Source organism: Myotis myotis, unplaced genomic scaffold (assembly GCF_014108235.1).
Source record: "Myotis myotis isolate mMyoMyo1 unplaced genomic scaffold, mMyoMyo1.p scaffold_m19_p_1, whole genome shotgun sequence".
In the NCBI taxonomy this organism is placed as follows: Eukaryota; Metazoa; Chordata; class Mammalia; order Chiroptera; family Vespertilionidae; genus Myotis; species Myotis myotis.
In genome coordinates this window covers 195,407,643-195,433,924 of record NW_023416313.1, presented here as the reverse complement: position 1 = coordinate 195,433,924, position 26,282 = coordinate 195,407,643, and the positions used below count along the sequence as shown (strand labels likewise).

General features: G+C 38.9%; 1 protein-coding gene across 13 annotated transcripts in view; it reads right to left on the bottom strand.

Annotated features, from left to right (window-relative positions):
- SYNE2 (spectrin repeat containing nuclear envelope protein 2) overlaps positions 1 to 26,282 on the bottom strand; it is a 301,595-nt gene that overhangs the window by 134,152 nt on the left and 141,161 nt on the right. For all 13 annotated transcript variants that reach the window (XR_004967589.1, XM_036309562.1, XM_036309545.1 and 10 more), the window contains 11 exons: positions 25,980 to 26,262; positions 24,360 to 24,511; positions 23,161 to 23,470; positions 21,370 to 21,534; positions 18,500 to 18,841; positions 13,708 to 13,863; positions 12,596 to 12,861; positions 9,180 to 11,280; positions 6,476 to 6,798; positions 4,223 to 4,367; positions 3,143 to 3,361 (listed from right to left, as the gene is read on the bottom strand). Coding sequence is in view for 12 of the 13 variants with exons in the window: in XM_036309562.1 (XP_036165455.1) it covers positions 3,143 to 3,361; positions 4,223 to 4,367; positions 6,476 to 6,798; positions 9,180 to 11,280; positions 12,596 to 12,861; positions 13,708 to 13,863; positions 18,500 to 18,841; positions 21,370 to 21,534; positions 23,161 to 23,470; positions 24,360 to 24,511; positions 25,980 to 26,262 (4,462 nt within the window). In the remaining variant the exon portion in view is untranslated. The remainder of the gene's footprint in view (positions 1 to 3,142; positions 3,362 to 4,222; positions 4,368 to 6,475; positions 6,799 to 9,179; positions 11,281 to 12,595; positions 12,862 to 13,707; positions 13,864 to 18,499; positions 18,842 to 21,369; positions 21,535 to 23,160; positions 23,471 to 24,359; positions 24,512 to 25,979; positions 26,263 to 26,282) is intronic.

Sequence of the window (26,282 nt, the reverse complement as noted above, 5' to 3'; positions counted from 1 at the left end):
AACCCTAACTTAACTCTGGTGCCGTGTCACATACAGAAATTTTTTGATATTTCCAACTATAGTAAAACAAAGACTTATATTTTTGATATTTATTTTATATATTTAAATGCCATTTAACAAAGAAAAATCAACCAAAAAAATGAGTTCGCATGTCACCTCTGACACGTGTGTCATAGGTTCGCCATCACTGTCCTAGTCCCTGCTGCCTGCTGTGAGCTGGTCGGTGAGTAAGGAGGGGAACAAAAGGGGAAGAAGAATTCTTACTAGGATGATAATTGTACTCGAAAGCCAGGCAATTCTCCAGCCTATGAATGGATCAACAAACTGCCGTGTGCGTGCCCAGTAGACTATTACTCAGGAATAAAAAAAGAAATGAGCTATCAAAACAAGCAGCAACAGGAATGCATCTCACATGCATCACGCTTAGTGAAGAGAAGCCAGACTCGAAAGACCACAAACTGTCCGCGTCCATTTCTGTGACATTCCGGAAATGCAAAAACAGAGTAAAGGTTGCCAGGGGCTGGAGGTGGTGGAAGGAGATGCCTACGAAGGGACACACAGGAACTCTCTGGGGCGATAAAAACATTCTAAATCTGGATGTTGTTGGTGCTCATATAACTAGAGGTACTTGTCAAAATTCAACAAGCTTTATACCAAAAAGGGTGAATACAGCCCAAATCAGGGAAATAGTTGCCACAAAGATTATGCGCCCACTCTTCCACATACAAGAGCCTCTGCAAGCCCCTAAATGATTTTCCTTAGACACATAATTCCAACAAAATTGATTATAAAATGTTTAGGCTCCGAGTCAATTATAAAGTAGAGTCTAGAAAGGGGGAAGAAACCGTAAGTAAACACAGTGAAGGAGAATGAAGATCCTGTAACCAGCAGAAATAGAAACTGGTAGAGAAAGGCCTTCTGGACTTTTGGTACAAGGGGAAGAAGCCAGCTTTATTCCTCCCCATTAGCTTTGAAGATGTGACTTTACACTGTGTTCACCCAAGCATAAAATAATGATTCTGAGTAACCAGAAGTGAATAATTCAATCAAGCACATGAAAACAGAGGGAAGAAGTTAATAAAAATTTAAATTGATTTTTAATTTGTAAATGTAAACAGAGCTTGTTTTTAAAAATCTACTTATTCCATAAAGATACTGAATTATTGTATAACTACTAACATTTTAAAAACAGAAATTCATTTCATCACATATAGATTTACAACCATACTAACAGGGCCTTGCATGTATAGGCCTTTAGATGATCTAGTTTTATTGAATGGATAAAAGCTATTTTAAAATCTTACATCAATTTGGTATGGGTAAATATCATTTAAGTTGATATTTTAGCCCTTAAACTCCAGAGTGTAAATTTGAATCCACTGCTACCACTCACTCATGATTGTGGGCAAGTTACTCAATCTCACTGTCTTACTTTCCTCATCTATGGAATGAAGGTTATAAAAATATCTACCTTTTAGGATTCTTGTGAGGATAAATGATAATACATGTAAAGAGCACAGAACTATGTATGACATATGTTCAATAAACACCCATTAACACCCATTATGAGGACATATTTTGTTTTTGCTACTCTTTGAAAAACACATTTTGTTAGCAAATATTGTAAAATGCTTTATGAATAATTACAAAGTGCTAAGGGAATGTGGTCTGAATAAAGTATAATTGCAAATAGGTATATAGCAGTAGAGAGACAATGTAATAAAATAAAAAGCTTTAGACTTGGGTTTAAATAAGAGCTGTCACTCAAGAAATATTTACTAAGCCCACTAAGTGCAAAGCCTTGGTTGGATACTAAAGTTACAACGGTGAGCAAAACAGATGTGGTCCCAGCCCACAGGAGCTTACAGCTCAATCACTGGAACGTCTTGTGCCAACTTAAATCTCCCAGTGCCTCAGTTTCTCTATCAATAAAATGGGAATCAGTCCTGAGTGCAATGCAAGGATTCAGTGACACCATGTGTGAACTGCCTTCTCAGCATTGCACACAGCCTACTGTAGTAATTCAATAAACAGTGTCATTATGAACGGGAAAGAACAAGGCCAGCAGTTCCGCTAGAAGCATACTTTATAATGTATTTACTCATCAAACCCCACCACCAAAATGATATTCATTTTCAAGAATATCAAGTTTTAAGCAAGAAAATATGATAGTACTAAACATTTAAATCCCAAAGCATGTATCCTTCCTCTAATGAAGTACTGATTAGTATATTTCTCTCTCAAGTAAATTCAGCAGGAATTCAGACATGAATTAGAGAGAAGAACTTTCATTTAATGTTATGATTTGTACCTCATTTATACCTCGTCCTTTGGGAAAATTAAAGAATTAAAGAGTACTCTAAGATAATGTTATACTATTTTAAATGTTCTTTCTAAATATATGTAAGTGTAAGTCCTGAACCATAGTTAAATGAACATGTGTGACTGACAGATATTAAGTTTCTTTGAGATGGTTTTCAGAAAGAATATCAGACATTTTTAGGCCCAGACTTTACAACAATAGTTCATTTCCTTAGTCAACAATTGTAGTTAATTTCCAAAGTAGTTGGTGATTATGAATGAATACTACCTAACTCTAACCTTCAGTGCCAGGTTGAGAGAGTTATTTTTAAGAGGGCTTAATTCATCTTCACAATAAAGATCTTAAAGCTCGAATGAACAAGTAGTCACTTATTTCTAAGAACCGTCTGATACCAAATATATTCCACTATTAAAAAAAAAAAGTTGAATCATTTCTTGGAGATTATTTTAGTAGGATGTGACCTCTATAAACATTTATGTGTTACACATATGTGATAAAAAACAAATGACAGAGGTTGAGGACCTGTTGTATATAAAAACAAAACGAAAATAATAAAACAATGTAAAGATGCTTATAAGGAAAACTCTATGGTTTGACTATTGAAAATGAAGCATCGCCCTAACAAGCAGCTCAGTGGTTAGAGCATCGGCCACAAACCAAAGGGTCTCGGGTTCCATTCCCGGTCCAGGGCACGTACCTTGGTTGCAGGTCAGGGCACATGCAGGAGGCATCCAATCGACATGTCTCTCGCTCACAAATCAATGAAAAAAAGAAAAGCCTCAGGTAAGGATTAACAAAGAGAGAAAATGAAGCACTCACTTCTTCATTGACAAATTTCCACTCCTGCTTCAGTTCTTCACACCACATCTCCCATTCTTTAGCAACTTCTAGCAAACTCAGCCATTTCTCCCACAGAGCCCACACGGTTCTGAGCAGACCCATGCCGTCACTATCTGTGAACGTGGGTCTCAGGTGTCTGAGGACCTGTCGTAGTTTCATAAACTCTTCTTTAATTGACATAAGATTTGACACCAAGGCCTTAGGAAAGAAAAGGGATAAGAAGAATATAATGTCTATTGATCTTTCTGAACGTTACGAACTTTTTAAAATCTTGAATAGCAAATGATTTTACATCAGCCACAAGCATTTTGTGATCAATTTTTTAGTCCTTTTGAAAGCCAATTTGAGACAGATGAGAATTACCTATGTATTATTGTATTGCACTATGTGAATTTGAAACTATGGGCACAAACAATGACCCATAAGCCAATTTTCCCAAGTAAGATATACTTTTAAAGGTTAAAAATACTAAAAGTCCACTTTGTTATTCTACTGTAAGTCTCATCTTTTACTAGGAAGTTAATTTGGACAATACAGTGTATCAACCACCAAGGCTTTAGTTCGTTTTTTTTGGTTTTATGTTTTGTTTTGGGATGGATAGTAAGCACAGACTATTCAGAATGTTCTCATCCAAATCCTAATAACATAATACCATAGACTCTCACAGATGACAGTAAGCAAAAACTAAAATTGCTGAGGAGAGCATATAAGAAGTAACCGGAATTTAACACTTATGACAACTGCATTAAATTCCATGTCATCCATCCAGCAAGGTCCTACAAAATAATATGAAGGGTCAAGCTTTAGAAAAAGTGAACAATAAGGATAGGATGCCACTCAGGAGAGGACTGTCCTGTGAACCCGACTACGAATTAAGTCTCAGAACCATTGCTTCATTTTTCCCCCTTGGCTTTTGGTTGGAAGAATTTTCTTGAGTTTGGTACAAGTCAGGTTGAAGCTTGCTGTGGGGTGTCACAGAGCCACGTTCCCTGCTGCCTCCGCCAGCTTTCTGCCCCTTTTTTGCACCCAGTCTTCCTGGAGATTTGCAAATACTGTTACCTTGCTCTGTTCTGAGCGTTCTAAAGCTTCTTTGTAGGACACTGGCAGCGGGGACATGGACTGCACAAGAACTGCTTCCATTCGGCGGAGGTCAGTCCCAATCTTCTCTTTAAGTTTCCCGTAGCATTTGTAATTCTCGAGACACCTAGTGGGTTAGGGGGGAAAGTGATATACATTAAATTTTATTTAGTACCATATATTTTGAACATCCCTGGGTAAATTTAAACACTTAATAAAAAAAACAGAATGTAGCCCTAACCGGTTTGGCTCAGTGGATAGAGCGTCGGCCTACGGACTGAATGGTCCCAGGTTCGATTCCGGTCAAGGGCATGTACCTTGGTTGTGGGCACATCCCCAGTAGGGAGTGTGCAGGAGGCAGCTGATCGATGTTTCTCTCTCATCGATGTTTCTAACTCTCTATCACTCTCCCTTCCTCTCTGTAAAAAATCAATAAAATATATTTTTTTAAAAAAAAAAACAGAATGTAATTCTCTTCTTTGTTATTCAGGGGATTTCAAAAAATTTTCATCATCTACCTTCTCCTCACGGGGACCTGCATAAGATTTTAAAACTGAAAACTTTAACAGGCAGGTAAGACTGATCTCAAAACACCTAAATTGGAAAACTGTATTTTTCAGCACTACTAATGAAGTGTAACTTGATACAATTCTTGTAGAAAACCATTTAGTCTTTAAAATGTCCATATCTTTTGACCATTAATTTGACTTTTGTAATTTATCTTAAGGAATTAATCCCAATCCAGTACAAGAAATTAATCCTGAATTTACTTTTGCTTATTAAGTAAAAAATTTTTTACTTATTAGACTATTAACTAAAATGGCAAAATTGAAACACACCCTATGTGTAACAAAAGATAAAGCTGAGTAAATTACAACAATCTATTTTATAAAATATCATATAGAAATTCTAATTACTTTTATAGAGCTTTTGTTACAATAAGAAAAAGAGCTCATGTTATAAAGTTAAAGGCAACACATTTTTATACAGCATAATGCTGTGATATATTAAAAACACTATGAATAAAATTATGTGTACACAATAGATACAGCCTGCATTCCCCGCTGAAGACAATTAAAAATTCAAGTATCAAGTATTTTTTAAATTCTTAAAACACAATAATAAACTGGGAAGGAATTAAGAATTATTTAGAGGCTCTGCACTAAGTAAAAGTGGAAATATAGAGAAATAAGCTAAATTGTAGGGCTGTTTTCACTTTGAAGTTATTTGCTGCAGTTTAGTTTTATTGACCTTCTCCTGGAATGCTGGAGACAGAGGATAAAGCCTGTAAAGACATTTGTAACACATACAACCACAAAAGCCCAACCTCCAAAATATAGAATAAATCCCTACGAATGAAAAAGAAAAAGATGGACGACCTTATAAAAATTGGGTAAAGGCTTGAATAAGTATTTCTCAGAAGAAGAAACATGAGTGACCAAGAAATATTTTTTTAAAAAGAGGCTCAAATTCATTAGCAATAATAGAGATGCAAACAAAAACCACAATAAAATACCACTTCTCACCCATCAGAATGGCGAAATTTAAATCCCACAACATCAAGTGTTGGCAAGGATATAGGACAATTGTAACACAGATATGCTATTAGATAAACTTAAAACAATGAATTAAATCATGTGGAATTAAAACGTAAGGTGTGCGACCCGGCAACCACAACCCACTGGGAGATCTTGCATTTATAAATGTTCCTGGTAGAACTTTTGTAAATGCAAAAACTAGAAACAACCCAAATGCTTATCGGTAGCTGGGTGATTGAATTTTACTACAGACAAGATCATGAATAAACTTCAGGATCATAATGATGATTTTGAAGTCACAGAAGAATACACATGCATGAAAATGGAATACAAACACACAGTAAAAACATTTTAAAGGGCAAAGAAATGATAAAATAGTTAGGATGAAGATTACTTCTGAGAGGAGCAGGAAGAAGCATGCAAGAGAATCAAAAAGTCATGATTCTCTTTGAACCTCTGGGTACAAGGCTGTTTACCATTATTCTTTATACCATATGCAGACTTTTATAAACATTCTGTTGTATGTACTCAATATTAAATAAAAAATATAAAATACAGTAAAATATTTGTTACGGTTTTCTTTAGGTAGTTTTTGTTTTTTTAACTTTTCCATATTTTCCAAATGATTTCTGTGTACATGTTTACTGTAAAGAAATCTATATTTTATGTTCGTAAAGCATTACAAAGAAGTACCCACCTTTCTATTTCCGCTTCCTTTACTCTGACTGCCTCCCTCAGGGCTGAGTTCTTAGAAACCAATTCCTGCAAAGTGCACTGAAGTTGTCCTTGGGCGGCAGGGCTGGCGATGGCCCCCAGTTTCTCACTGAGGCTCTGGATGTCTGTTATTGTGGATTCCAATTCCTCCTGTTTCCCGCGAGGCATCTCCAGTGATTCTTCTGGATGATCCAGGTCTACTCTATGGGATGCAACAAAGGCTTCAAGGGCAGCAACCACCCCCATCGCCCTGGGGACTGCCTCATTGTAGCGGGTCATATTTTCATGAGCATCATTCAAGACATTCTGGTGAAAAGGAGATTAAATGCTATGACAAAACTGTCAGACATCTGGGACTTCAGTCATTCTTGACTTTTTGTGGTGCACTCATAATATATACCCTTAGGTCTTATAAGAGTTAGCATCTCCTACTTTTAGTTTGACAAGTATGTAAAAATCCTATATAATAAAAGGCTAATATGCAAAACGACTGAACGGCGGAACGACTGGTCACTATGATGCATGCTGATCACTAGGGGGCAGACACTCAATGCAAGAGCTGCCCCCGGTGGTCAGTGCGCTCCCACAGGGGGAACACCACTCAGCCAGAAGCCGGCTCATGGCTGGCGAGTGCAGCAGCGGTGGTGGTGGTGGTGGCGGGAGCCTCTCCCGCCTCTGCAGCAGTGGGATATCCCCCCAAAGGCTTCTGTATTGTAAGCGGGCGCAGGCCGGGCTGAAGGACGCCTCCCTGCCATGTGCACAAATTTTGTGCATCGGGCCTCTAGTGTTTACATAAAAAACAAAACACTCCAGATTTGCTAAGGAAACCGAATCTAAATTCAAAAATAAACCTCATGAATCATGTCTAATAATATATGTTCCTGCTCTTATATTAGACATGAATTAAACAATGGAATAAACTTAATGTATAGAACCTTAATCAATACTTGTGAAAAAAAGATGAAAAAAAAGGAAACAAAGAACCCAGACCGCTTATGTTTTTAAATGAATAGTTATGCCACTAACTTTAGTTTTGAGAATCTCACTTTATGTCTTCTCATTGAAATAAATAACTTTAAAGGTCCCTTCCAGTCCAGCACTAATCATATGGTTTGGGGGATTCATGTACCTTATTTCTGGAAAATGCATTAAATCAAGTGGAGAAGGATACAGAGAACAGACTTGTGGTTGTCAGAGGTGCGGGGTGGAGGGTTGAAATGAGCGAAGTAGGGGTCAAAAACTATAAACTTCCAGATACAAAATAAGTTGTGGGATGTAATGTATAGCATAGCCCCTCTAGTTACCAATACCGTGTTGCATATTTGAAATTGCTAAGAGAGTAGATCTTATAAATTCTCATCACAAGAAAAAAATGTAACTGTGGTGATAGCTGTTAACTAGACTTACTGCTAAGAATATGTACAAATACAGAATATGTTATACACACGAAACTAATACATGCCAATTATACCTCAATAAAAATTAAGTAGAGAAGTACTCTCAATTGGCTCTTGTTAAGTACCAATTTAAAGGACATATTTGGGTTGGGTTCATAATATGACTTTTCATTTCTAAAGAATTTACTAGTATACCTATCAAAGTAGTGCAAATATATTACCTAATAACTCTTTGAATTAAAAAAGGGAGTTAAGTTCCATATCCTATAAATTTAATGTAACAATTCTGAAAACACAGTAAAAGGTATTATAGTAAGCACAGTGGTGTTCCAATGATGCCTAAGCCATCTACGCTATTAATGCAGGAAAGGAGGGGTGTGCTGGGGTCACTCTGCAACAGAGGTCAGCAAACTTTTCGGAAGGGTCGGACTAAATATATGAGGCTTTGCCGGCCATCTATAATAAAGAAGTGTAATATGCTAATTAGACCAGACGACCTTCTGGACGAAACCGGGGCTACGAGGAAAGCCTGGGTCCCGGGTGCCAGAGGGAAGCCGGTGCCGGCAGCCAGGGAAAGGAAGGCCTACTCTTGCATGAATTTTGTGCACTGGGCCTCTAGTCTGGACTATAACAGCTATTCAGTCCTTTGGTTGTAGCACAGAAGCAACCACAGACAATCCGTAAAGGAATGGGGGCAGGGCTAGGCTCCAGTGAAACTTGATTTACAAAATCAGACACTGGGCAGATTTGGCACGGGAGCCTTAATTTGATGACTCACGCTCTAAACCCAGACAGATCTCAAGTTGATTCCTGGTTCTGTAATAAGGCCCTGAGAAAAGTCTTGATGTTTCTGAAGTTCAATTTCCTGATTTTAAAATGGGGTCAATAATAGGGCCCACTTCACAGAGTTGCTGTGATGAATAAAGGTAAATGTTCAGTACATTGCAAGTGCTAAGTAAATGTTATTATTGTGTTCTCTTCTCCACACCATATTTCTCCCACCCTGCCCTATTAGTTCCAGAACACAAACAAAAAAACCTTTGTTCTGCGCAACAGAGGTTATTAGGGATATAGAAATAAAGGTGTCAAACTTGTCTTTTCCAAATGATAAGGCGTTGTATGTAGATAGAGGAGGAGTCGGGATTACAAACTGGCTCTTAGCAAATGGCTATTCTCCTGTGGAGAATTTGCCTGTAAAATTTCTAACTTCTTGAGAAGTGGAGGTATCAACTGGAGCAAAACATAAAATAAAAATAGATGCATTAACCACCTAATTTTAAAGAAACTTACTGTGCGCATATCAATGCTTGCATTAAGCTGAACGTGCAGCTCTTCAATGTCACGTAATTTTGTCTCCACATCACTAGCTTCAGAAGAGGTTTTCTCCCTTTGCTTCTCAATAACAGTTACCCCTTTAATGCTACACATTTCTGCCTGAACTTGTTCTTGAAATGCTTCGCAATTATCTATTTCCTTTTGAATATGTTCAATTTTCAAATTTATAAGTAAAGGCTGCTGTAACTGAGATTTTATCTGGTTCAAAACATGGAAGGAATTTTCTAGTTTCTCCTGAAAACTCTTTTCATCCATTTCTTTTGGTTGGGATTCTAGTACTGTATTCTGGAGAACCTTCCGCAACTTATCGTTTTCTTCTGCAAACAGCTTTGTTTGTAGTAGCTCTTCCTCTTTGAAGGAGTCACCAAAGGCCTTATTTTCACTTAATTTCTTTACAACCTCATGATACAAGCACATGGCTCTCTCAATTCTCTGATTCAAAATTTGAGCACCGAGCAGACGGCTTTCTGGAGAAGTAGGAGGGGTTTTTAGGACTGCTTCGGCCCTTTCCTTAATTTGCAAATCCATCGCCCTCAATTTACTTAGCGATGCTTGATATCTGCCATATTCTGCCATAAATGTGTCCAACTGCTTAATTTTTCCTTCGAGTTCTCTCTCTTTTTCAAATACTTGGGATTGTAACATGTCAAGCTGGGAGCAGTCCCAGTGGAGTCCCAGGGAGTCAAACGCTTCTTTGAGTCTCAGTGCTTGTCGGATGCTGGACTGAACACCCCGGAGGCGCCCGAGGAGGCCACGGAGCTCCCCTTTCACGCCCTCACTCACTTCTTGACTCAGGAACAGCTCGTTGCACTGTATGTTATCAAGCTCCTTCTGAAGTGCAGATGTCTGCTCCTGGAATTCTCTGGAAAATTGCATCTTGTGTTCTACTTCACTACATTTATGCTGAATGAATCTTTGTGTTCTGCTGGCTCTCGTCTCCAGGCTTTTCAACTGATCGTCCAGAAATAACCTTTCAAACACACTGAGGTCCTTACAGAGGCGCGTGAGCTCCTGAAGATGCGCCGAGAGTCCACTGGCGATTTCTTGCAATTCCCCCTGAGACGCCGCCAGGGCCACACGCTGATGCTCCAGTTCCGCTCCAGTGGAGGCTGTTCCCACTTGGGGGATTATCCGTGTTTCCTTTTCTTGAAGTGACACCTGAACTTTCCCTATTTCTGCAAGAAAAGTGCTTCTTTCTTCCAATTTACGTTCCAACAGCTGCGATCTTTGAGTGGATTTCAAAACGAGCCGTTGGCACTGATCTTGTAGGTCCTGGAGGAGGCGCTCCAGTTCCTCGCGCTCGCCTGCGGCCAGGTTAGGGGTGCTGTCCTGCACCTCTTCGGCCAGCGCCTCCGCCGCCCGCTGCTGACCCAGAATGCCATCGTGCCTCACTTTGCATTTTCGGATCTGGGAAAGGATGCCCTCTGGTAGCAGGGAAATGGAGGAAACGAGCTCACCTAACTGGTTCTTCACCCATAAGGTCGTCTCTTTCACCTTGTTCCTGATCTCACTCTTCCTGATCTCACTGTCCACCTCTATGTTTAATGGCTCTGACGCTTCCCACTGATTCTGCAAATTATTTATCGCATCTTCCAAAATCTTCTTTTCCTTCTCTCCCCAAATCCTCTTCATCTGAAGTTCAGCTCTCGCCTTTAAAACAGAAAATCTATGCTTGGCAGCCTGGAGTTCAGTAGCCAAGGCAACCGTGCCTGTGTCCCTTTCCTGTCCTTCCGGGGAGCCCAGCCTCAACCGGAGGCGCTGGTGCTGCTGCTGCAGAGAGAGGCCCAGCTCCTGGATCTCGCTCATGAGAGACGTCAGTTCCTCCTGCTCCATCTCGTGCTGGGAGTACTTCCTGCGAACCAGTTGTTCTACTTGTTTCCACCCCTGTTCAAGCTGCCGGACCTGGCTTTCCAACAGCTTCTTATCCATGTCACTCAGAGAGTTTGATATAGTTTCCCATTCAATTTTCAACTTGCTTAAGGAATCTTTCTCTCTTTCTATTGATGCCAGCAATTTTTGAATTTTGGCCACATAGGTTGCACTGTCCAGTGATCCCCTAGAAAAAAGAAGAAAAATGAAGCTTGTTAACGTTTCTTATAAATCAACCTGAGGTTAGATGTCATCTAAAGAAATTAGTTCTGTTTTGAACTCACAGAAGAAAAGGTTAGATGGTCTATAAGAGCATTCTGTCTTTAAAGTAAAATCAGGATCTTGGCTTTCAATCAGTTTATGAGGGATCATTTACAAAATGAGCATCATAACAATGTAGAACCACAGGAAAAGAGTGAAGAGTGAAGGGAACAATATGTGTAAAAGTACTCTGTACAGTCTTTGCATAAAGTATTTTTTAATAATGAAAAAATTGTTTACACATTAAAACTATACCTAGTACCATTTACCATCATTTTCAAAGCCAAAAGGAGTGTATTTGTTTTCAACGAAACCAATACAATACATATATGTTAAATATGTTCCAAACAATTTACACCAATTATGCTGACACTAAATAATTATACACATTAATGTTTTCACCCCCATAGTTTAGACTAAATTCTTGACCAAAAGAATACTGAGCCCGACCAGCATGGCTCAGCAGTTGAGCATCAACCTATGAACCAGGAGGTCATGGTTCAATTCCCAGTCAGGGCACATGCCTTGCTGGCTCGATCACTAGTGTCGGGTGTGCAGGAGGGAGCCAATTAATGATTCTCTCTCATCACTGATGTTTGTATCTCTCTCTCCATCTACCTTCTTCTCTAAAATCAATTTAAAAAAATTTTTTTAAAGAATATTGAATTCTACAAAATTTAATATATTTTGCAGGCATTTTCAGTGTGAATTAGACATGAAACAAGTTAATATAATTTAATTATAAAATTAATATAATTAATATTCTTTTTTTTCCCATGAAATCAACAAAGTTTTCTTCAATGGCTTCCATATGGAATGAATTTCCACACGTAGTATTAAAGTCATATTCTTTGTAGTATAAAGTCTTAAAACCTTGGGCCTGCCCTGACTGGCGTGGGTCAGTGGTTGGAGCAACAGCCCATGTACCAAAGGGTCATGGGTTCAAGTCTCAGTCAAGGACACGTAACTTTGTTGCAGGTTCGATCCAGCATCCCAACTGTGGCTCGGAAGGGAGGCAACCAATCGATGTGTCTCTCTCACATCAATGTTTGTCTCTCTTTCTCTCCCTTCTCCCTACTCCTTTCCACTCTCTAAAAAAGCAATGGAAAAAATATATCCTGTGAAGATATATTAATAAAAAAATTAAAAACAGACAAACAAAAACCACCTGGGGGCCTGTTCAGGGTAATAGAACCTGTGTTTGAATAAAATGAACTCAAGTCCTAAATTCTTACACTTACACTTTGAGACTTTCCTTCTCTGTCAACAAGACTTTCAGCGAGGATTCGATGGCAGCAAGGCGTTCCTGAAAATCTTTAAGACGACAATACTGGCGTTCTTTGTTTTTCTTCAAAGTAGCAAGTGCCTGAAGCAGATTGTCCAAGTGCTGCGCTGAATTCCTTGAACTGTGGAGAGCCAAGGCACTGGTTTCTGTTGTGTTGAGATGTTCAGTTTGTTCCAGGGGTTCAATGGCTGCTTTCCTTGCTTCCAACTGGGTATATAATTCCTAAAAAACAAGTCAAGGAAATCAGTAAGCATACACTCACTTATTCACTCATTCATTCATTCATTTTCTTTCCCATCCTCTTTCCTTCCAACGCACTCTATCCCAAGATGTTTTAAAGATTTCATTTGTACACAGAGAAAGTTAAGTCCTGATGTTTAAAGGGGTTTTTTCTCTTGAATTATGCTAAAATCTAGACTCAAACCCACCATGGGTCTAGCATTTAATAGCAATTCGATCACCCCATTGTGTTAAAAGGTTCTGCAATGTTGAAAGGAAGGTTTATCTTATTTTTATTATTTACATACATTATCCCTGCTCCTGTCTTTGATACATGTTTTCTATTATAGAAGCTTGGTTAAAATGGTAGAGGCGTTTTAAAAAACATGGCCATGTACTGCCCTATTAGATTATTTTACATAGCTATTAGTATATAAATACATAAACAAAGCTTTGTAAACAGAGCTGTAAAAACAAAGAAACAGTACCCCATGATGTTGATAATTAGAAAAATAAAAGGAATTTGTCAGAATCTGAAGAATACATATGACTGAGAAAAGGAATGATAAGTCAGAATCTCTGCATTTTTTTACTGAATAAGTAAGTTTTTAGGAACTTTGTGAAACAGAAAGAACACTAATGTTCATTAAACTCTTCCACTTTTTAAATGGGAAAATTTATAAAACTTACTGATTAGTACATAATTATAGAGTTACCAAATTGATCATCAGGCAAAGGTTAAATACGACTTTTCACTCTGTGCAAGCAAGTTTTTGGTAATTACAATATATTGTATTGCACTGGATAAATAATGCAATCATGTTGTCAGTGTTTTTCTTGTTTCCGTACCTCTATCTCTTTTAATTGTTCATTTCTTAACATGACATCTAATTCTAAAGGTTGATTTTGCAGCTCATTGACTTTCTGCTCATCTTCAGTGTTTTTCATGCTTTCTTGAACATCAAGAGAAAGTTGTTTTGACAAAAGCGTCTCCACAGCTGAATTCTGGAAACATAAAAAGATTAATTGCTGAACAGTCTACCTTCCAAATAAATAACTTTTCTTTTTCTTGATGAAAGCATGGCAGTTTCTTCTGTTAACTCAAAGACTTTTTTTTAAAACTCAAAGACTTTTTTAAAAAGTATATTTGAGCACTATCTAAGATAATTTTTCCATGCAATATTTAATGCTGATATCAGTATCCCGAGAAAAATTAAACTTTTTTGACATTACAGTATAGGATTTAACAATGCTCAATGGTATACAGAGGTACAATCTATATATTCAAAGAAAGAAAACAGATATAGAAAAAAGAAAAACGTTCCAAAGTGTATACTTAGTATTCAAAAGGATGCGGAGGGCGGGGCAAATAACAGGCATTCAGTGTTACCTATCGATAGTTTAAAGAATAACTGAGTAAACAGAGGAAACACCGAGACTTCACGATATTAAGAATGAATTAAGTATGCCTATGTCAACTAGAAGTAAGAATTCCACAGCCAGAGTAAGGCAGAACAGGTTATATATACGGAGTAATTTACTCTTTTCTGAAAGCTCTAAGAACTTAAGATTCTCAAGAGGGTAGAGGAGCATCTGCATTCATTTATTCATCCTGTCAACACATATTTGTTGAGCACGTACACGTAGTAGGCACCATATGACAGTAATTTTAAAGATTTCCATCACTTTGCTAAGGTGTAAGTTTTTATTTTCAGGTAACTTGATAAATGAAATACCATTTAATTCTTCTATATACTTTTTAAAAAAATATATATTTTATTGATTTTTTACAGAGAGGAAGGGAGAGGGATAGAGAGTTAGAAACATCAATGAGAGAGAAACATCGATCAGCTGCCTCCTGCACATCTCCTACTGGGGATGCACCCGCAATCAAGGTACATGCCCTTGACCGGAATCAAACCTGGGACCTTTCAGTCCGCAGGCCAACACTCTATCCACTGAGCCAAACCGGTTTCAGCTCTTCCATAAACTTTTATGTCAGTAAAATATTTGAGGTTTCAAGTCTATCAAACAAAGCTGATTTGTTGTCTTAAAAATACTGCCTAGGCAATGGTGTAAGATGTTAACAATAGGAGCCGGGTAAGGGACACCTGGGAATTTTTTGTACTATCTTTGCAACTTTTCTGTCAATGTGAAACTATTCTAAAATGAAAAGTTTATTTAAATAAAACAGATACCATCTGGAACTTCACCAATACTAACTAGTTAAAAAAAAAAAAAATTCCCCTGACCAGTGTTACTTGTTTTGAAGTACTTAGTTAGCACTTAGCACAAGTCACTTCTTTAATACGGCTTCAAATGATTGAAATTTTGGCAATTTCCTCCAGTTCAACAATTCATTGTGGCTTATCTCGGGGGAAAGACCTGGGAAGCTGTGAGAGGAAAGGGGAGGTGCCTCACCCCAAGCTTCATTGGCCAGTGGGGCTCTTTGCCACAAGCCACAGTATAGGAGGTGGACAGACACTTGCCTCTTTCCCACCTGATGGTTACTATTACTTAAGAGTATCCCCACACTCCACAGGTGAACAAGAGCTAAAGGCCTAGCCCTAGACCAGCGGTTCTCAACCTGTGGGTGGCAACCCTTTGGGGTCGAACGACCCTTTCACAGGGTCGCCTAAGACCATCGGAAAACACATATATAATTACATATTGTTTTTGTGATTAATCACTATGCTTTAATTATGTTCAATTTGTAACAATGAAAATACATCCTGCATATCAGATATTTACATTACGATTCATAACAGTAGCAAAATTACAGTTATGAAGTAGCAACAAGAATAATTTTATGATTGGGGGTCACCATAACATGAGGAACTGTATTAAAGGGTCGCAGCATTAGGAAGGTTGAGAACCACTGTAGACTCTAAGAAAACTTGACTTCTAATTATCTGAGAATTCACAGCCCTTGGTCTCTCTTACCTGGTGGGCAAGTGATGAGAACTAGTAACACTTGTAACATGTCATTTGTAACATTCCCTTAGTGGTCAGAGAGAGCATTCTGAAAACTGACATGACCTCAATGCTCCTGGAATGTCTCTTTTTCAAACAAAACTACGATTAACATACACTTAAGACAAAATATAATTTTAAACAGTGTAATAAGTATACATACATATTGACCCTCTGATCATAAATGGAATTTTCAAAGTTAATAATAAATGTAGACTGGAAAATTACCATTCTAGCAAAAGACTGGTTGAGTTATATAGCCAACTATGTTTACATTTTTAAAAAATTTTTAAATCTTTTCATCCACATATCTTTCCTTAGAGTTTGGCCTGTTTGGAAAAGAACAGGAGGTGAGACGAAAATCATCAACTCTCCTTAAGGACAGGACCATGACATTTTCATCTTTATATCCATTAAGTCACAAAGGAAGCATTTTTAGTTTAACACTTAAAACAGAGTTTTAAAGAACTGAGCACTGTCTCTGGCTTAGCAAACGCATCAGCATCCCAAAGAGGTTAAGTCCATAACAGCTTCACTCTCCCGTTTCCCATTCGGGGCAATGGTCCCACGGCCATAATAATGCCATGACAGTGATGAGCCCAAAACTCTCACTTGTAGCCTGCCAACCCACAGTGGGACACTGTCATTACAAGCTCTCCAGGATATATGTCTTCATTCTTAAAAGCATTTCAATATAAAGTAGCGAAAGCCAATTCTAAGCACAAGCATCCATCAGCACCATTAGAGACAAAACGGAAAGGCAGATCACCATAGTCTCGAGGCTGCCTCTTAGCTCAGCATAATGTCTAACATGTTCGTGTGACCTGTGAAGCGCTCGTGACTCCGCCAGTCTCGCCTACCTCTCAGGCCTCAAGCAGCCCCACCTTCTATGCAGTGGCTTTACTTCAGTCTCTAATTGCTCATGCTCTCTCCCACCGCAAGAGCAAATTCTACATTTTCTGTCAAGAATGGCCCACACCCAGCCCCGAGCTCAGTTAACTTGGGTCTCAGTTCAAATGTTGTTTCCTTAGAGAAACTCTCTCTGACTACAGTTCAGGTCTGACTCATTTATTAGAGACGATCATGGAACCGGGCTCCCTCCTGTAGTCCCTATAATTAGTCTCTCATTAGTTAATTAGTTGACTAATGTATGTCTCCTCCTCTAGACCAGAAGCCCTCTGAGAATAAAGAACATGTCTATTTTTGCTCACCACAGAACTCTCACTGACTGCTCAATAAATTTTTACTTAAAGGATGTATAGATGAAGTCATATTAATGAAAAAAAAAAAGATAATTTCATTCAGTCTTCGACTGTCAAGATTAACAATTTGTGAGCTGTAAAGAAGAGCAGGAAGAAATTGAGGATCTGTCGATCGATCTGTCGTTGACCAAACATCTGCCAGGAATACTGGGAACAGGGTTTGGTTGCATTTAAAGAGAACAGAGGAGGTTTAAATAAAAATATATTTAAAAAAGAAAAAGAAAAATCATTATTGGATGATGACCTTTATGTAGGCTTCAACAAATCCTATTGAATTTTGGGAGGGCAAAGCCAAAATGGGCCTACGATGCTAATTTTAAGGTTATTAAATAACTCCCTTTAGCAACATCATGTATTTGGATAGAAAGTCCTCAGTATTTTTCCTTTTTTAAACTTAATTACTGCTGTTTAAATTCTGTTAAGAGTTTCTTTTACAGATACAACATCAAGAGTCTCACCTACAGGGCCCTGAATCCTTGAAGATGTATTTCCTTAGCACTAACACTGGCATTTGAAAGTCTTCATGGACAGACAGATGTCCTGTTGCCATTTATCCTTGTGGAGACATTTCTAAAAAACCCTATCGGTGCCTCTAACCCACCATGCATTTCTGTTCCAGGAAGGCCACGGAAGTGCACGTTCTCTTCACTCCTGGTGCTGAGAACTCACACCTCCATGTCTACCTTTGCATGTCCCACTGGACCTGGACTGCGAGACACTGCTATGAGGGAGACCCTTTCAAATACAGTTTCCTAGGTGGCTCTTTGGGCCTTTTCCGTTTTCGTCTTTTAACCGATGAGAAAGCACTTTAAGAGCCACAGGAAAATGTACCCATTTGTTTGTTTAGAATGAAAACAAAACAACATTCTTCTTCCTTCTCCCTGGGGAAAATCAGGAGCCTGCGTGTTGCCATTCTCACACCAAATGATCTGACAACATTTAAAAACACATTTGCAGTATAGGGTTAACATACAAAGAAAAAGAAAGGAATCCAGCTTTTCAAACAGTCTCTGATTTCATTAGAAAACCAAAAAAAAAAAAAAAAAAAAAATAGGACTCTTGAGTTTTTTTCCTAAAAAAATGGGTAAAGCACATTTTCTTTTCATTTGCCTTTTCTAATTTGCCTTTGTGCTCTTGACCCAAGAAACCATACCTGATTACACACCAGAGAGAATAATAAACCTAAATGGATGACTGGCATTTTAACAGACTGAACAGGAATATTTCACCACTGAAATCTTGGACAGTTTTCTAAGGGCTCTCTTTACAAGTGGGCAACATAAATCGCCAGCACATGGAGGGCTTAATTATGAAATCAGAAGGCTTCATGCACGACCCTCTTTTCAAATCCCACACCTCTTCATCCTCAGGCGCGATGGCTCGGAGATGCAATCACAAGCACTTACCTTGTTTGTTTCCAAGTCTTCCTCCAACTTTTCCACTGCAGCGGAGCCCTGAGTGGACTCCTGCACATCAGAAGTGACCTGCTTCTCTCTGCCGGGCAGAGGAAACTTCTCTTTCTTTCCTGTGGAGCATTTTGATTTGAGAATGCTGTTGAGATAATTTTCCATCTCCTGCTTAGCAGATTCAAGCCTGTGTTCCAAATCTTTTTGTTTACACTTAAGTGATTTTATATCCTCTTTAATAATCTTCTGTCCCGCTGAAGATGTATTTTGCTCGATGGATTTTGCTAAGCCTAAAATCTTCTCTAATGGGCCATCTTGTAAACGGAGTCTATTCTCTAGTTCCTGTGAGTGGAGAAAAAGATTGTCACAAGAAGTATCTGTTCAATTGTCACAAGAGTTCATTGACTTTTGTAAATCACAGTGTATTCTGTTTCACTAGTGGGGAGTATAAAAAACTTAACTCGTCACAAAGAAGAAACTTTGGGTACAATTTAAACCAGGGTAGCATCCCAGATCAAATTCTCAAACACATTTTATACGTAACTAAAAACGTCTAAGACGTAACAAATGTTCGCAACACAGTCCCTGGAATATTAGAGGCAGTCAATACATATTTGTTGAGTATATACTTAGTTCAAGATACAGCCTTTTGACATCATCAAAACACTAAATAATATTGTCTACTACTTGCAAAACATTGAAAAAAATCATTTAGAAGGTGCCCGCGTGAATCTAGTGTTAATATTTAAAATTCAGAGCAAAGCTTATTAAATCAATCTTTCTAGTACAATGTCTTAGACATAGTGGGAGCTCAATCAACATTTAGTAAATGTATGCATGAATGAAGGGGGCTAGTTTGAGAACACTAGACTCAAAAGTCATTTGAGGTTCTATATCTGGTAGTGATGTTCCACTCAAATAGAATAAGGCTTAAAGTTACTAGGTGAACAACGTAGGATTTATTAGTCACTTCCTTAATAGATCAACCAAAAAAACGTTCATTCATTCAACTAACAGCAAGTATATGTAGGTTCTGAAGTTACATAGATGACATAGAATCCAGTCCCTTCATGTTCCTATAGTCCAGTCAGAGAGACACAGATGTAAATAGACAAATGTAATGGAATGTGGAAAGATCTAACAAATATGTACAGACCACTGAAACATTTTTACACTTAAAGGAGGAGTTCCAGATTTGGATTTTAGAGAGATCCGAGAAGGTACATTCAAGAGGGTACCATGCGGGCAGGGAGCCCATGCAGAAGTCTAATGAACAGACTGTGAGATGAGGACCTGTTGTAAAGCAGCAAGAATGGGGGCATCAGGGGAGCGGCAAATTGTAGAGATATACCAGAGATAGAAGAGACAATACTTGATGTCTGACTAGACTGGGAGTTCAGAAACCCAGGTTTCTGACTTGAAAGCCTGGAGAGGTGGTGGAGATATTCATGGAGTCCAAGAATATAGTAGGCAAAGCAGGTTCACTGGTAGAGAGGCCCCCGGAGACGGAGAAAGGGAAGAAGATGAGGTAAGTTTTGTATATGCTGAACTACAAATAACTGAGACAACCAACTAGAGATGTTTAGTGGAGAGTTAGGAAAAGCGCTCACCTGACTAGGGTTAGAGACTCCAGGTGTAGCCCCCACTCTGTCATTTAACCTGGGTGACCTGGTAAGTCCCTCAGCTTGCCACAACTCAGCTAATTATGTATAAGTTGAGGAGTCAGAACTTGGCCCCTGTGGTTCCTTCTATGTATAGCAAAAGCCTGCATTTTAGGTTTTCAACAGGAGCCCGAGCTCTTCTGGGGGAGGCTTCCGTCTTATTTTTCTCATATCCGTGGCACTCAAACAGTGCCCTGGACAGGACGGAGCCTCGAGAGTTTGTCAAATTATCACAGCTAAAGGGGGAGGCCGACTTGCCTTAATGGCAGGCCATTCTGGAGGAAAAGTCTGGCTGGATTCTCAGGTCTCTAAAAGGAAGAGACGAGACATTCGCAAGCGCATGCCAGCAGTGCTGCCCTGAGACTCACCCCTGAAATCTCCCAGTCAAGGAACTGGAAGGAGGAGCTGAGAAATGCGTCCAGAAGACACCACGTGGGCCTGTTTTTGTTGGCTGTGCAAACAGTGAGAATCCTAGGAATTTGTTTTGAGAATGAGGGTAAAGGGCTGCAAGGCTAGGTGGTGTTGGAGTTAGCATGAGAACTTTGGAAGCCCTACTGGGAGAGGGCTCTAATATAAGTCCTCAAGTCTAAAATTTAATAAAAATTACACAACTTCAGCCCTGGCTGGTTTGGTTCAGTGGATAGAGCCGCACTCTGTGGACTGAAGGGTCCCAGGTTCGATTCCGGTCAAGGGCACATGCCTGGATTGCGGGTTTAATCCCCACTGGGGGACATGCATGAGGCAGTCAATCAATGATTCTCTCTCATCATTGATGTTTCTATCTCTCCCTCTCCCTTCCTCTCTGAAATCAATAAAGATATATATATATATGAATTTTTTTTAATTATACAACTTCTATCCACCCATGATGAAGAATGCAAAACTGAAACATTTCCCCCAGTGTCTTGCATTAGCTGCCTCCTTGGACTAGCCAGTCTCTCCCAGGATCAGTGTTGTCTCTGAAACAAAAATCTCCAGAAGCTACAGACTGGTCATGGGTGGAATCATCCCCGAGGGTCCTGCTAACATGGATTATAAGTGGATTTATTTACTACAGAAAGAATGTTCCCATTTTCTAATGACTGGACAGATTTTACTTAGTAGTCATCTGAATAGCACTTGAATTTCAAACCAAAGACACTTATTAGTAAAGTTGTAATTAAAATTGAGTTTTTTAAGTATCTATCATGTCTGGACATTATCTAATACCTGCAGTTCCTGCAGTTTTTCCTCAACGTTTATTGGATCCACAGGCTTGTCAGAAAAACCAACACAGTCCTGGGAGATGCTGTCCAATTCGGTATTCAGGTCTGTTATGCAATCCTGGTATGTGTGGTGTTCTTGAACATGGCCTTCCAATTTTTGCACAGAATCCTAAAAACAAAACCATTGACAATGTATGAATTATTTCTCTCTGAGTTTTCTCACTCAGATAATAAATAAATTGTTCACAAATACTTGTTTTATAAGGTTTCATCTTGAAACAGGAATATGGCCATAATTGCCCAGAGTTCTTTTAGAGTTTAGTGTTTGAGAAATTTCACTGTAAAACCTCCCTTCTTCCCCCAAAGTGACCCTTTTGAAACCACTTTCTTTCCTTCAGGCTTCTTTGCCTTCATTTTATTCCTGAAGACAACTGATTTCTCAAGAGGTTCACAAAATAAAATGCCTACAAATTATATCATCAAATGACAAACATCCATAATAAAGCAGCTCCCTTAATTATCCTTCTTATCAAAACCAAGCACCCACACTTGCAAATGAGACTATATGAGATCATCCTAACCCTTGATTCCTTTTATAAGAATCAAACTCCAAAACTGTGTGTTAGGAAAAAGTAATCCTAACTCAAGTGCAAAACCATCTTAAGGTTCTCTTCCTGGAATAAGAAAATAAGGTGACCACACCTAATCAGAAAAGTAGCAACTATTAAGCTAAACCACTTACAACCAAGCAGGTATATCTTCAATCCCTGCACAACTCCTCTATCTGTATAAGCAGGATTTCTTAGCCAAGTAATTCCTACATTGAAGCTGGCTTTCAATGTGCAAAGACATATAAACCACTAGAGGCCCAGTGCATGAAATTCATGCATGGGTAGGGTCCCTAGACCTGGCAGGCACTCAGGGCCAATCTGCAGGGCAAATGGCAGGACGATTGGGGGTGGGGGGGGGAGGGGCCCACCAGCACCCGCCTTGGCTGGCCTGGCTGCGTGCAGCTCCTGCATTGAGCGTCTGCCCCCCTGTCCCCTGGTGATCAATGCATGTCATAGCAACCTGTCATTCTACTGGTCGGTCCAGCATTCAGTCAATTTGCATATTAGGCTTTTATTATATAGGATTCTCTTAAGAGAATACACTCCCTCATGGCAAGTTGACATTTCACCTCTTAACTCTTTTATTGCAGATCATGTAGAAAAACACGAGGGAAGGACACTGGTAAGGTGGTTTATACAGAATAACAAACACAAGCTATTATGATAAATGATGGATGGATTGATGGATGGATGGATGATACGTGAGTAACTGACATGATCACCTTCATAGCGATGCCTAAAAGAGTCTTAACTCTTCCTATTCCTGAAGAAGGGAATTTCAGTGAGAGAAATAACATCATCATCAATTAATACATGATGGATTCTTCTAGTAAAACTGACTGGTTTGATTCCTTCATCCTTGAGGAGTTAATATTTTTATCTAAAAGTGATAAAATTAAATTTCAAAAGCTTTTGGAGCCCTGCAGGGTGGCTCAGTTGCTTAAAGCATCATTCTGATATGCCCAGGTTGCGGGTTCAATCTCTGATCAGGGTACATACGAGAATCAACCAATGCATGCATAAATAAATGGAACAGCAAATCCATGTTTCTCTCTCTCTCCCTAAAATCTATTTTTTTTTTTTAAGTTTTTGGTTTACCAAAAGAACAACAAAAAAACAAGGTTCTGTATACAGATCTTACATAATTACAACAATCATTTAAATTTTTATTTTCACCACTTCACCTGTAGTTGTTGAAGAAGACTTTCATGTAGATGCTTTATTTCCAGCCAAGACTCTTCACTGAAGTTGGGATTTTTAGTGCATCCTAAGAGGTAATTTCCTTGAGATTTTAGCTCCTTTAGCAAGGATGTCAAATCTTGTGCTTTCTGGAGGAATTTCTTATAATTTTTTAACTGAGCTTTCTTCTCCTGCAAACCATGTTGCAGAGCAAAGCCCACTTCTTGTTTCTTCTTCAGTTCTGTGAGCATTAATCTCAGGTCCTCCTTGCTTTCCAAATACTTCTCTCCTTCTAGTAGAAGCTTTTCTTGGTGGCTACATTTTAAAAAGTATTTTACAAAGGAAATAACACTTAACAAATGCAATGGCATTTTGCATATTATAATACAATGCACATTATAATAAAAACATTAAAATAACACTAATATGCATTATTCCTACAGACTTTTTTTGTCAGTATAACTTTGTAAACACTAAGGTTAGCCCAGAAATTATTTGCAGTATTAATGAAAAACTGTTTTTTGTTCCATAACTTGAGAACAAATACTTAATAACTTAGATTTCAAACTATTTTTATTATGTTTAAATATAATTACATTACCCTATGTTTTTCTTTCTCACATAAGTAAAACAAATAAGCATTCTGTATATTGGCCAACGAACTAGTTTATTCTTTTTATACCTTGAATTTAGCTTTGATCTGATTGTCTCTTTGAAAAATATAAAATTCACATTTCCATCAAACATTATCATTTAAGATGTGATCTGAATTAAGAGTTTTCACCAGAATTATGTCCAATGACTTCAGACATTTACCAATATCTGCACATGTATGAATCTCATAGAATACATACTGAAAAGCATTAATTTTTCTACCGTAATACCATCCACATACTGAGGTTGTCTGGCGGAAGGGAATTTCAGGGCAGAAGTGGATTTAAAAGTATAATGACAGATAATGTTAATGTGTTGCCAAGAACCCCACCAGCAAAGTAAACACTGCCACAGAGCTATGACAGCGCTTCCTGTCTGTCCACAGAGCTCCTCCTCTTCGTTTCCGCCTCTCACATTTTGGCTGTCCCTGACCTACTGACTCTCTCTCCAATAGATACTATATCCGAATCCAGGAAGCAGACAAAACATACTTGTTATGGCTTCATTGTGCAACGAAAAACCATGAGAGTGGCGAAGGCCTGTCCTTTACCTCAGATACGTGTTGGCTAACTGGAGCGTGCTGACCCACTGGCTGTCGATATCAGTTACGGTCTCTGAATCCAATGGAGCCTTGCTGTTCGCAGCCTGACTCCTGATCCTCTGTATTTTAGCATCCCCTTCAGGCTTTAGTAAAATGATTTCCTGAATGAAATAAAAAGGGTTTTATATTCCCAGTCATATTACTTAAGGACAGTACATAGGATATCTTTTTCTTTGGAAAAATTATGTTGAAATGATATTCTAACTGCAGATTAGATTTCAACATCAGCCTTTCATGTCTATATATGCCCAAAAGACAAGATCTCCTTCGCATGAAAAAGGACTGGCTCTCAACAGACATTTGTCAGGTTGATCTGACTGCATTCCCAATTTCCTCTTGATTTTCAACTGCCTTTAAATAAGTGATATGCCACAAAAAAAAAAAACAAAAAAACCCACAAAAAACCCAAACCCTGCAAACCCACCTTCCTGTCTGCTCCATCATTTATAGGTGGAGAGTTAGGGAACAACCTGAATGAGACATTCTTATACACCCATGATGAGACATGGCGTCCCACAGGACAATGCAGTGTCCCTCCTGTCTCCCCACCATGGCATAATTCATTCCCATTCCCTGCTCTTCTCTTTCCCTCCTTGGCTCGAAGCTATCAAGTTCTTCCCTTCTTGAAATTACTCCAGATTCACGTTCTCTGGAAAAACTTTTGGATATAATCCCAAAAGATTCCGATTGCTTCATTAAGTCTCACCAACCCTTACAGCTCACTACGGTTAACCATTCCTTCCTTTAACCATGCTCCGCTTACCATGATTTCAATTCTCCCGAGTTTCTCCTAAGCACATGTGCTTCTATCTCCTGCATTTTAAATTAGTAATAGTTACTGAATCTCCCTTAGATAAAAAGTGAACTGGCCCAGCAGGCACGGCTCAATGGTTGAACATCAACCTATGAACCAGGAGGTCACAGTTCAACTTCAATTCCTGGTCAGGGCACATGCCCAGCTTTCGAGCTCAATCCCCAGTGGGAGGTGTGCGCTAGGCAGCGGATCAATGATTCTCTCTCATCATTGATGTTTCTATCCCTTTCCCCCTCTCCCTTCCTCTCTGAAATAAAAAAAATATATATATATATGCTTTTTTAAAAAATAAAAAGTGAGCTGAAGGGAGATTGAGATTGCCCTCCACAACCCACTCAGTACCTAATAACCTTTAAGATCTCTACATATCTACTCTGAAGGAGCTTTTCTCCAGCCCTGCCCTGGACATTGCTGGTGCCCCTGCTGTACTGATGTGTCTTTTTACAGCTGGCGAACTCCCACCTGCCACAGCCTCAACCACTGTCTCCATGTCACTTCCTCTGCACAGTGAAGATGGACAATACGTGGGCACTGCCCTCACAAAGAGAAGATTCACTTTCTCTCTTCCCTCTGCATTAAAATAATTTCAGACCCACCACAGCCCTTCTCTGTTGTAAGGTCCGTCACCTGACTGTCTTCAACCTCCACAGCACTTCTATTTTCCAGTGAGAAACAAATCTTGGCCATTTCCCTCTAAATCTTTTCAACATCAAAGTTCACTCTGACTCCTGAAATTTAGTTTCCCACAGGTATACCTTTATTTTTTGGATTGTTTCCTCAAGTGGCATTTGGCCTTCAGATGAATTCAGAACCATAAGGGATTCTTTAATCCCTGTTATCCAATGAATGACATCTTGTGCAAGATCATTAAAGCTCTGGTCCTTGGCAGGAGGTAGCTTATCCTCTTCCTCAATTTGTCTCAATAATGCCTGGTATCTATCAATCAAATGTGTTGATTCCAGTATTATTTCTTCTTCTTCAGTAAGCCCACACTCCTTCAAAGAGTTGTTCAGCTGGGCCACAGTTTCAAATTGTTCTCTGTAAATTCCAAATGTTAC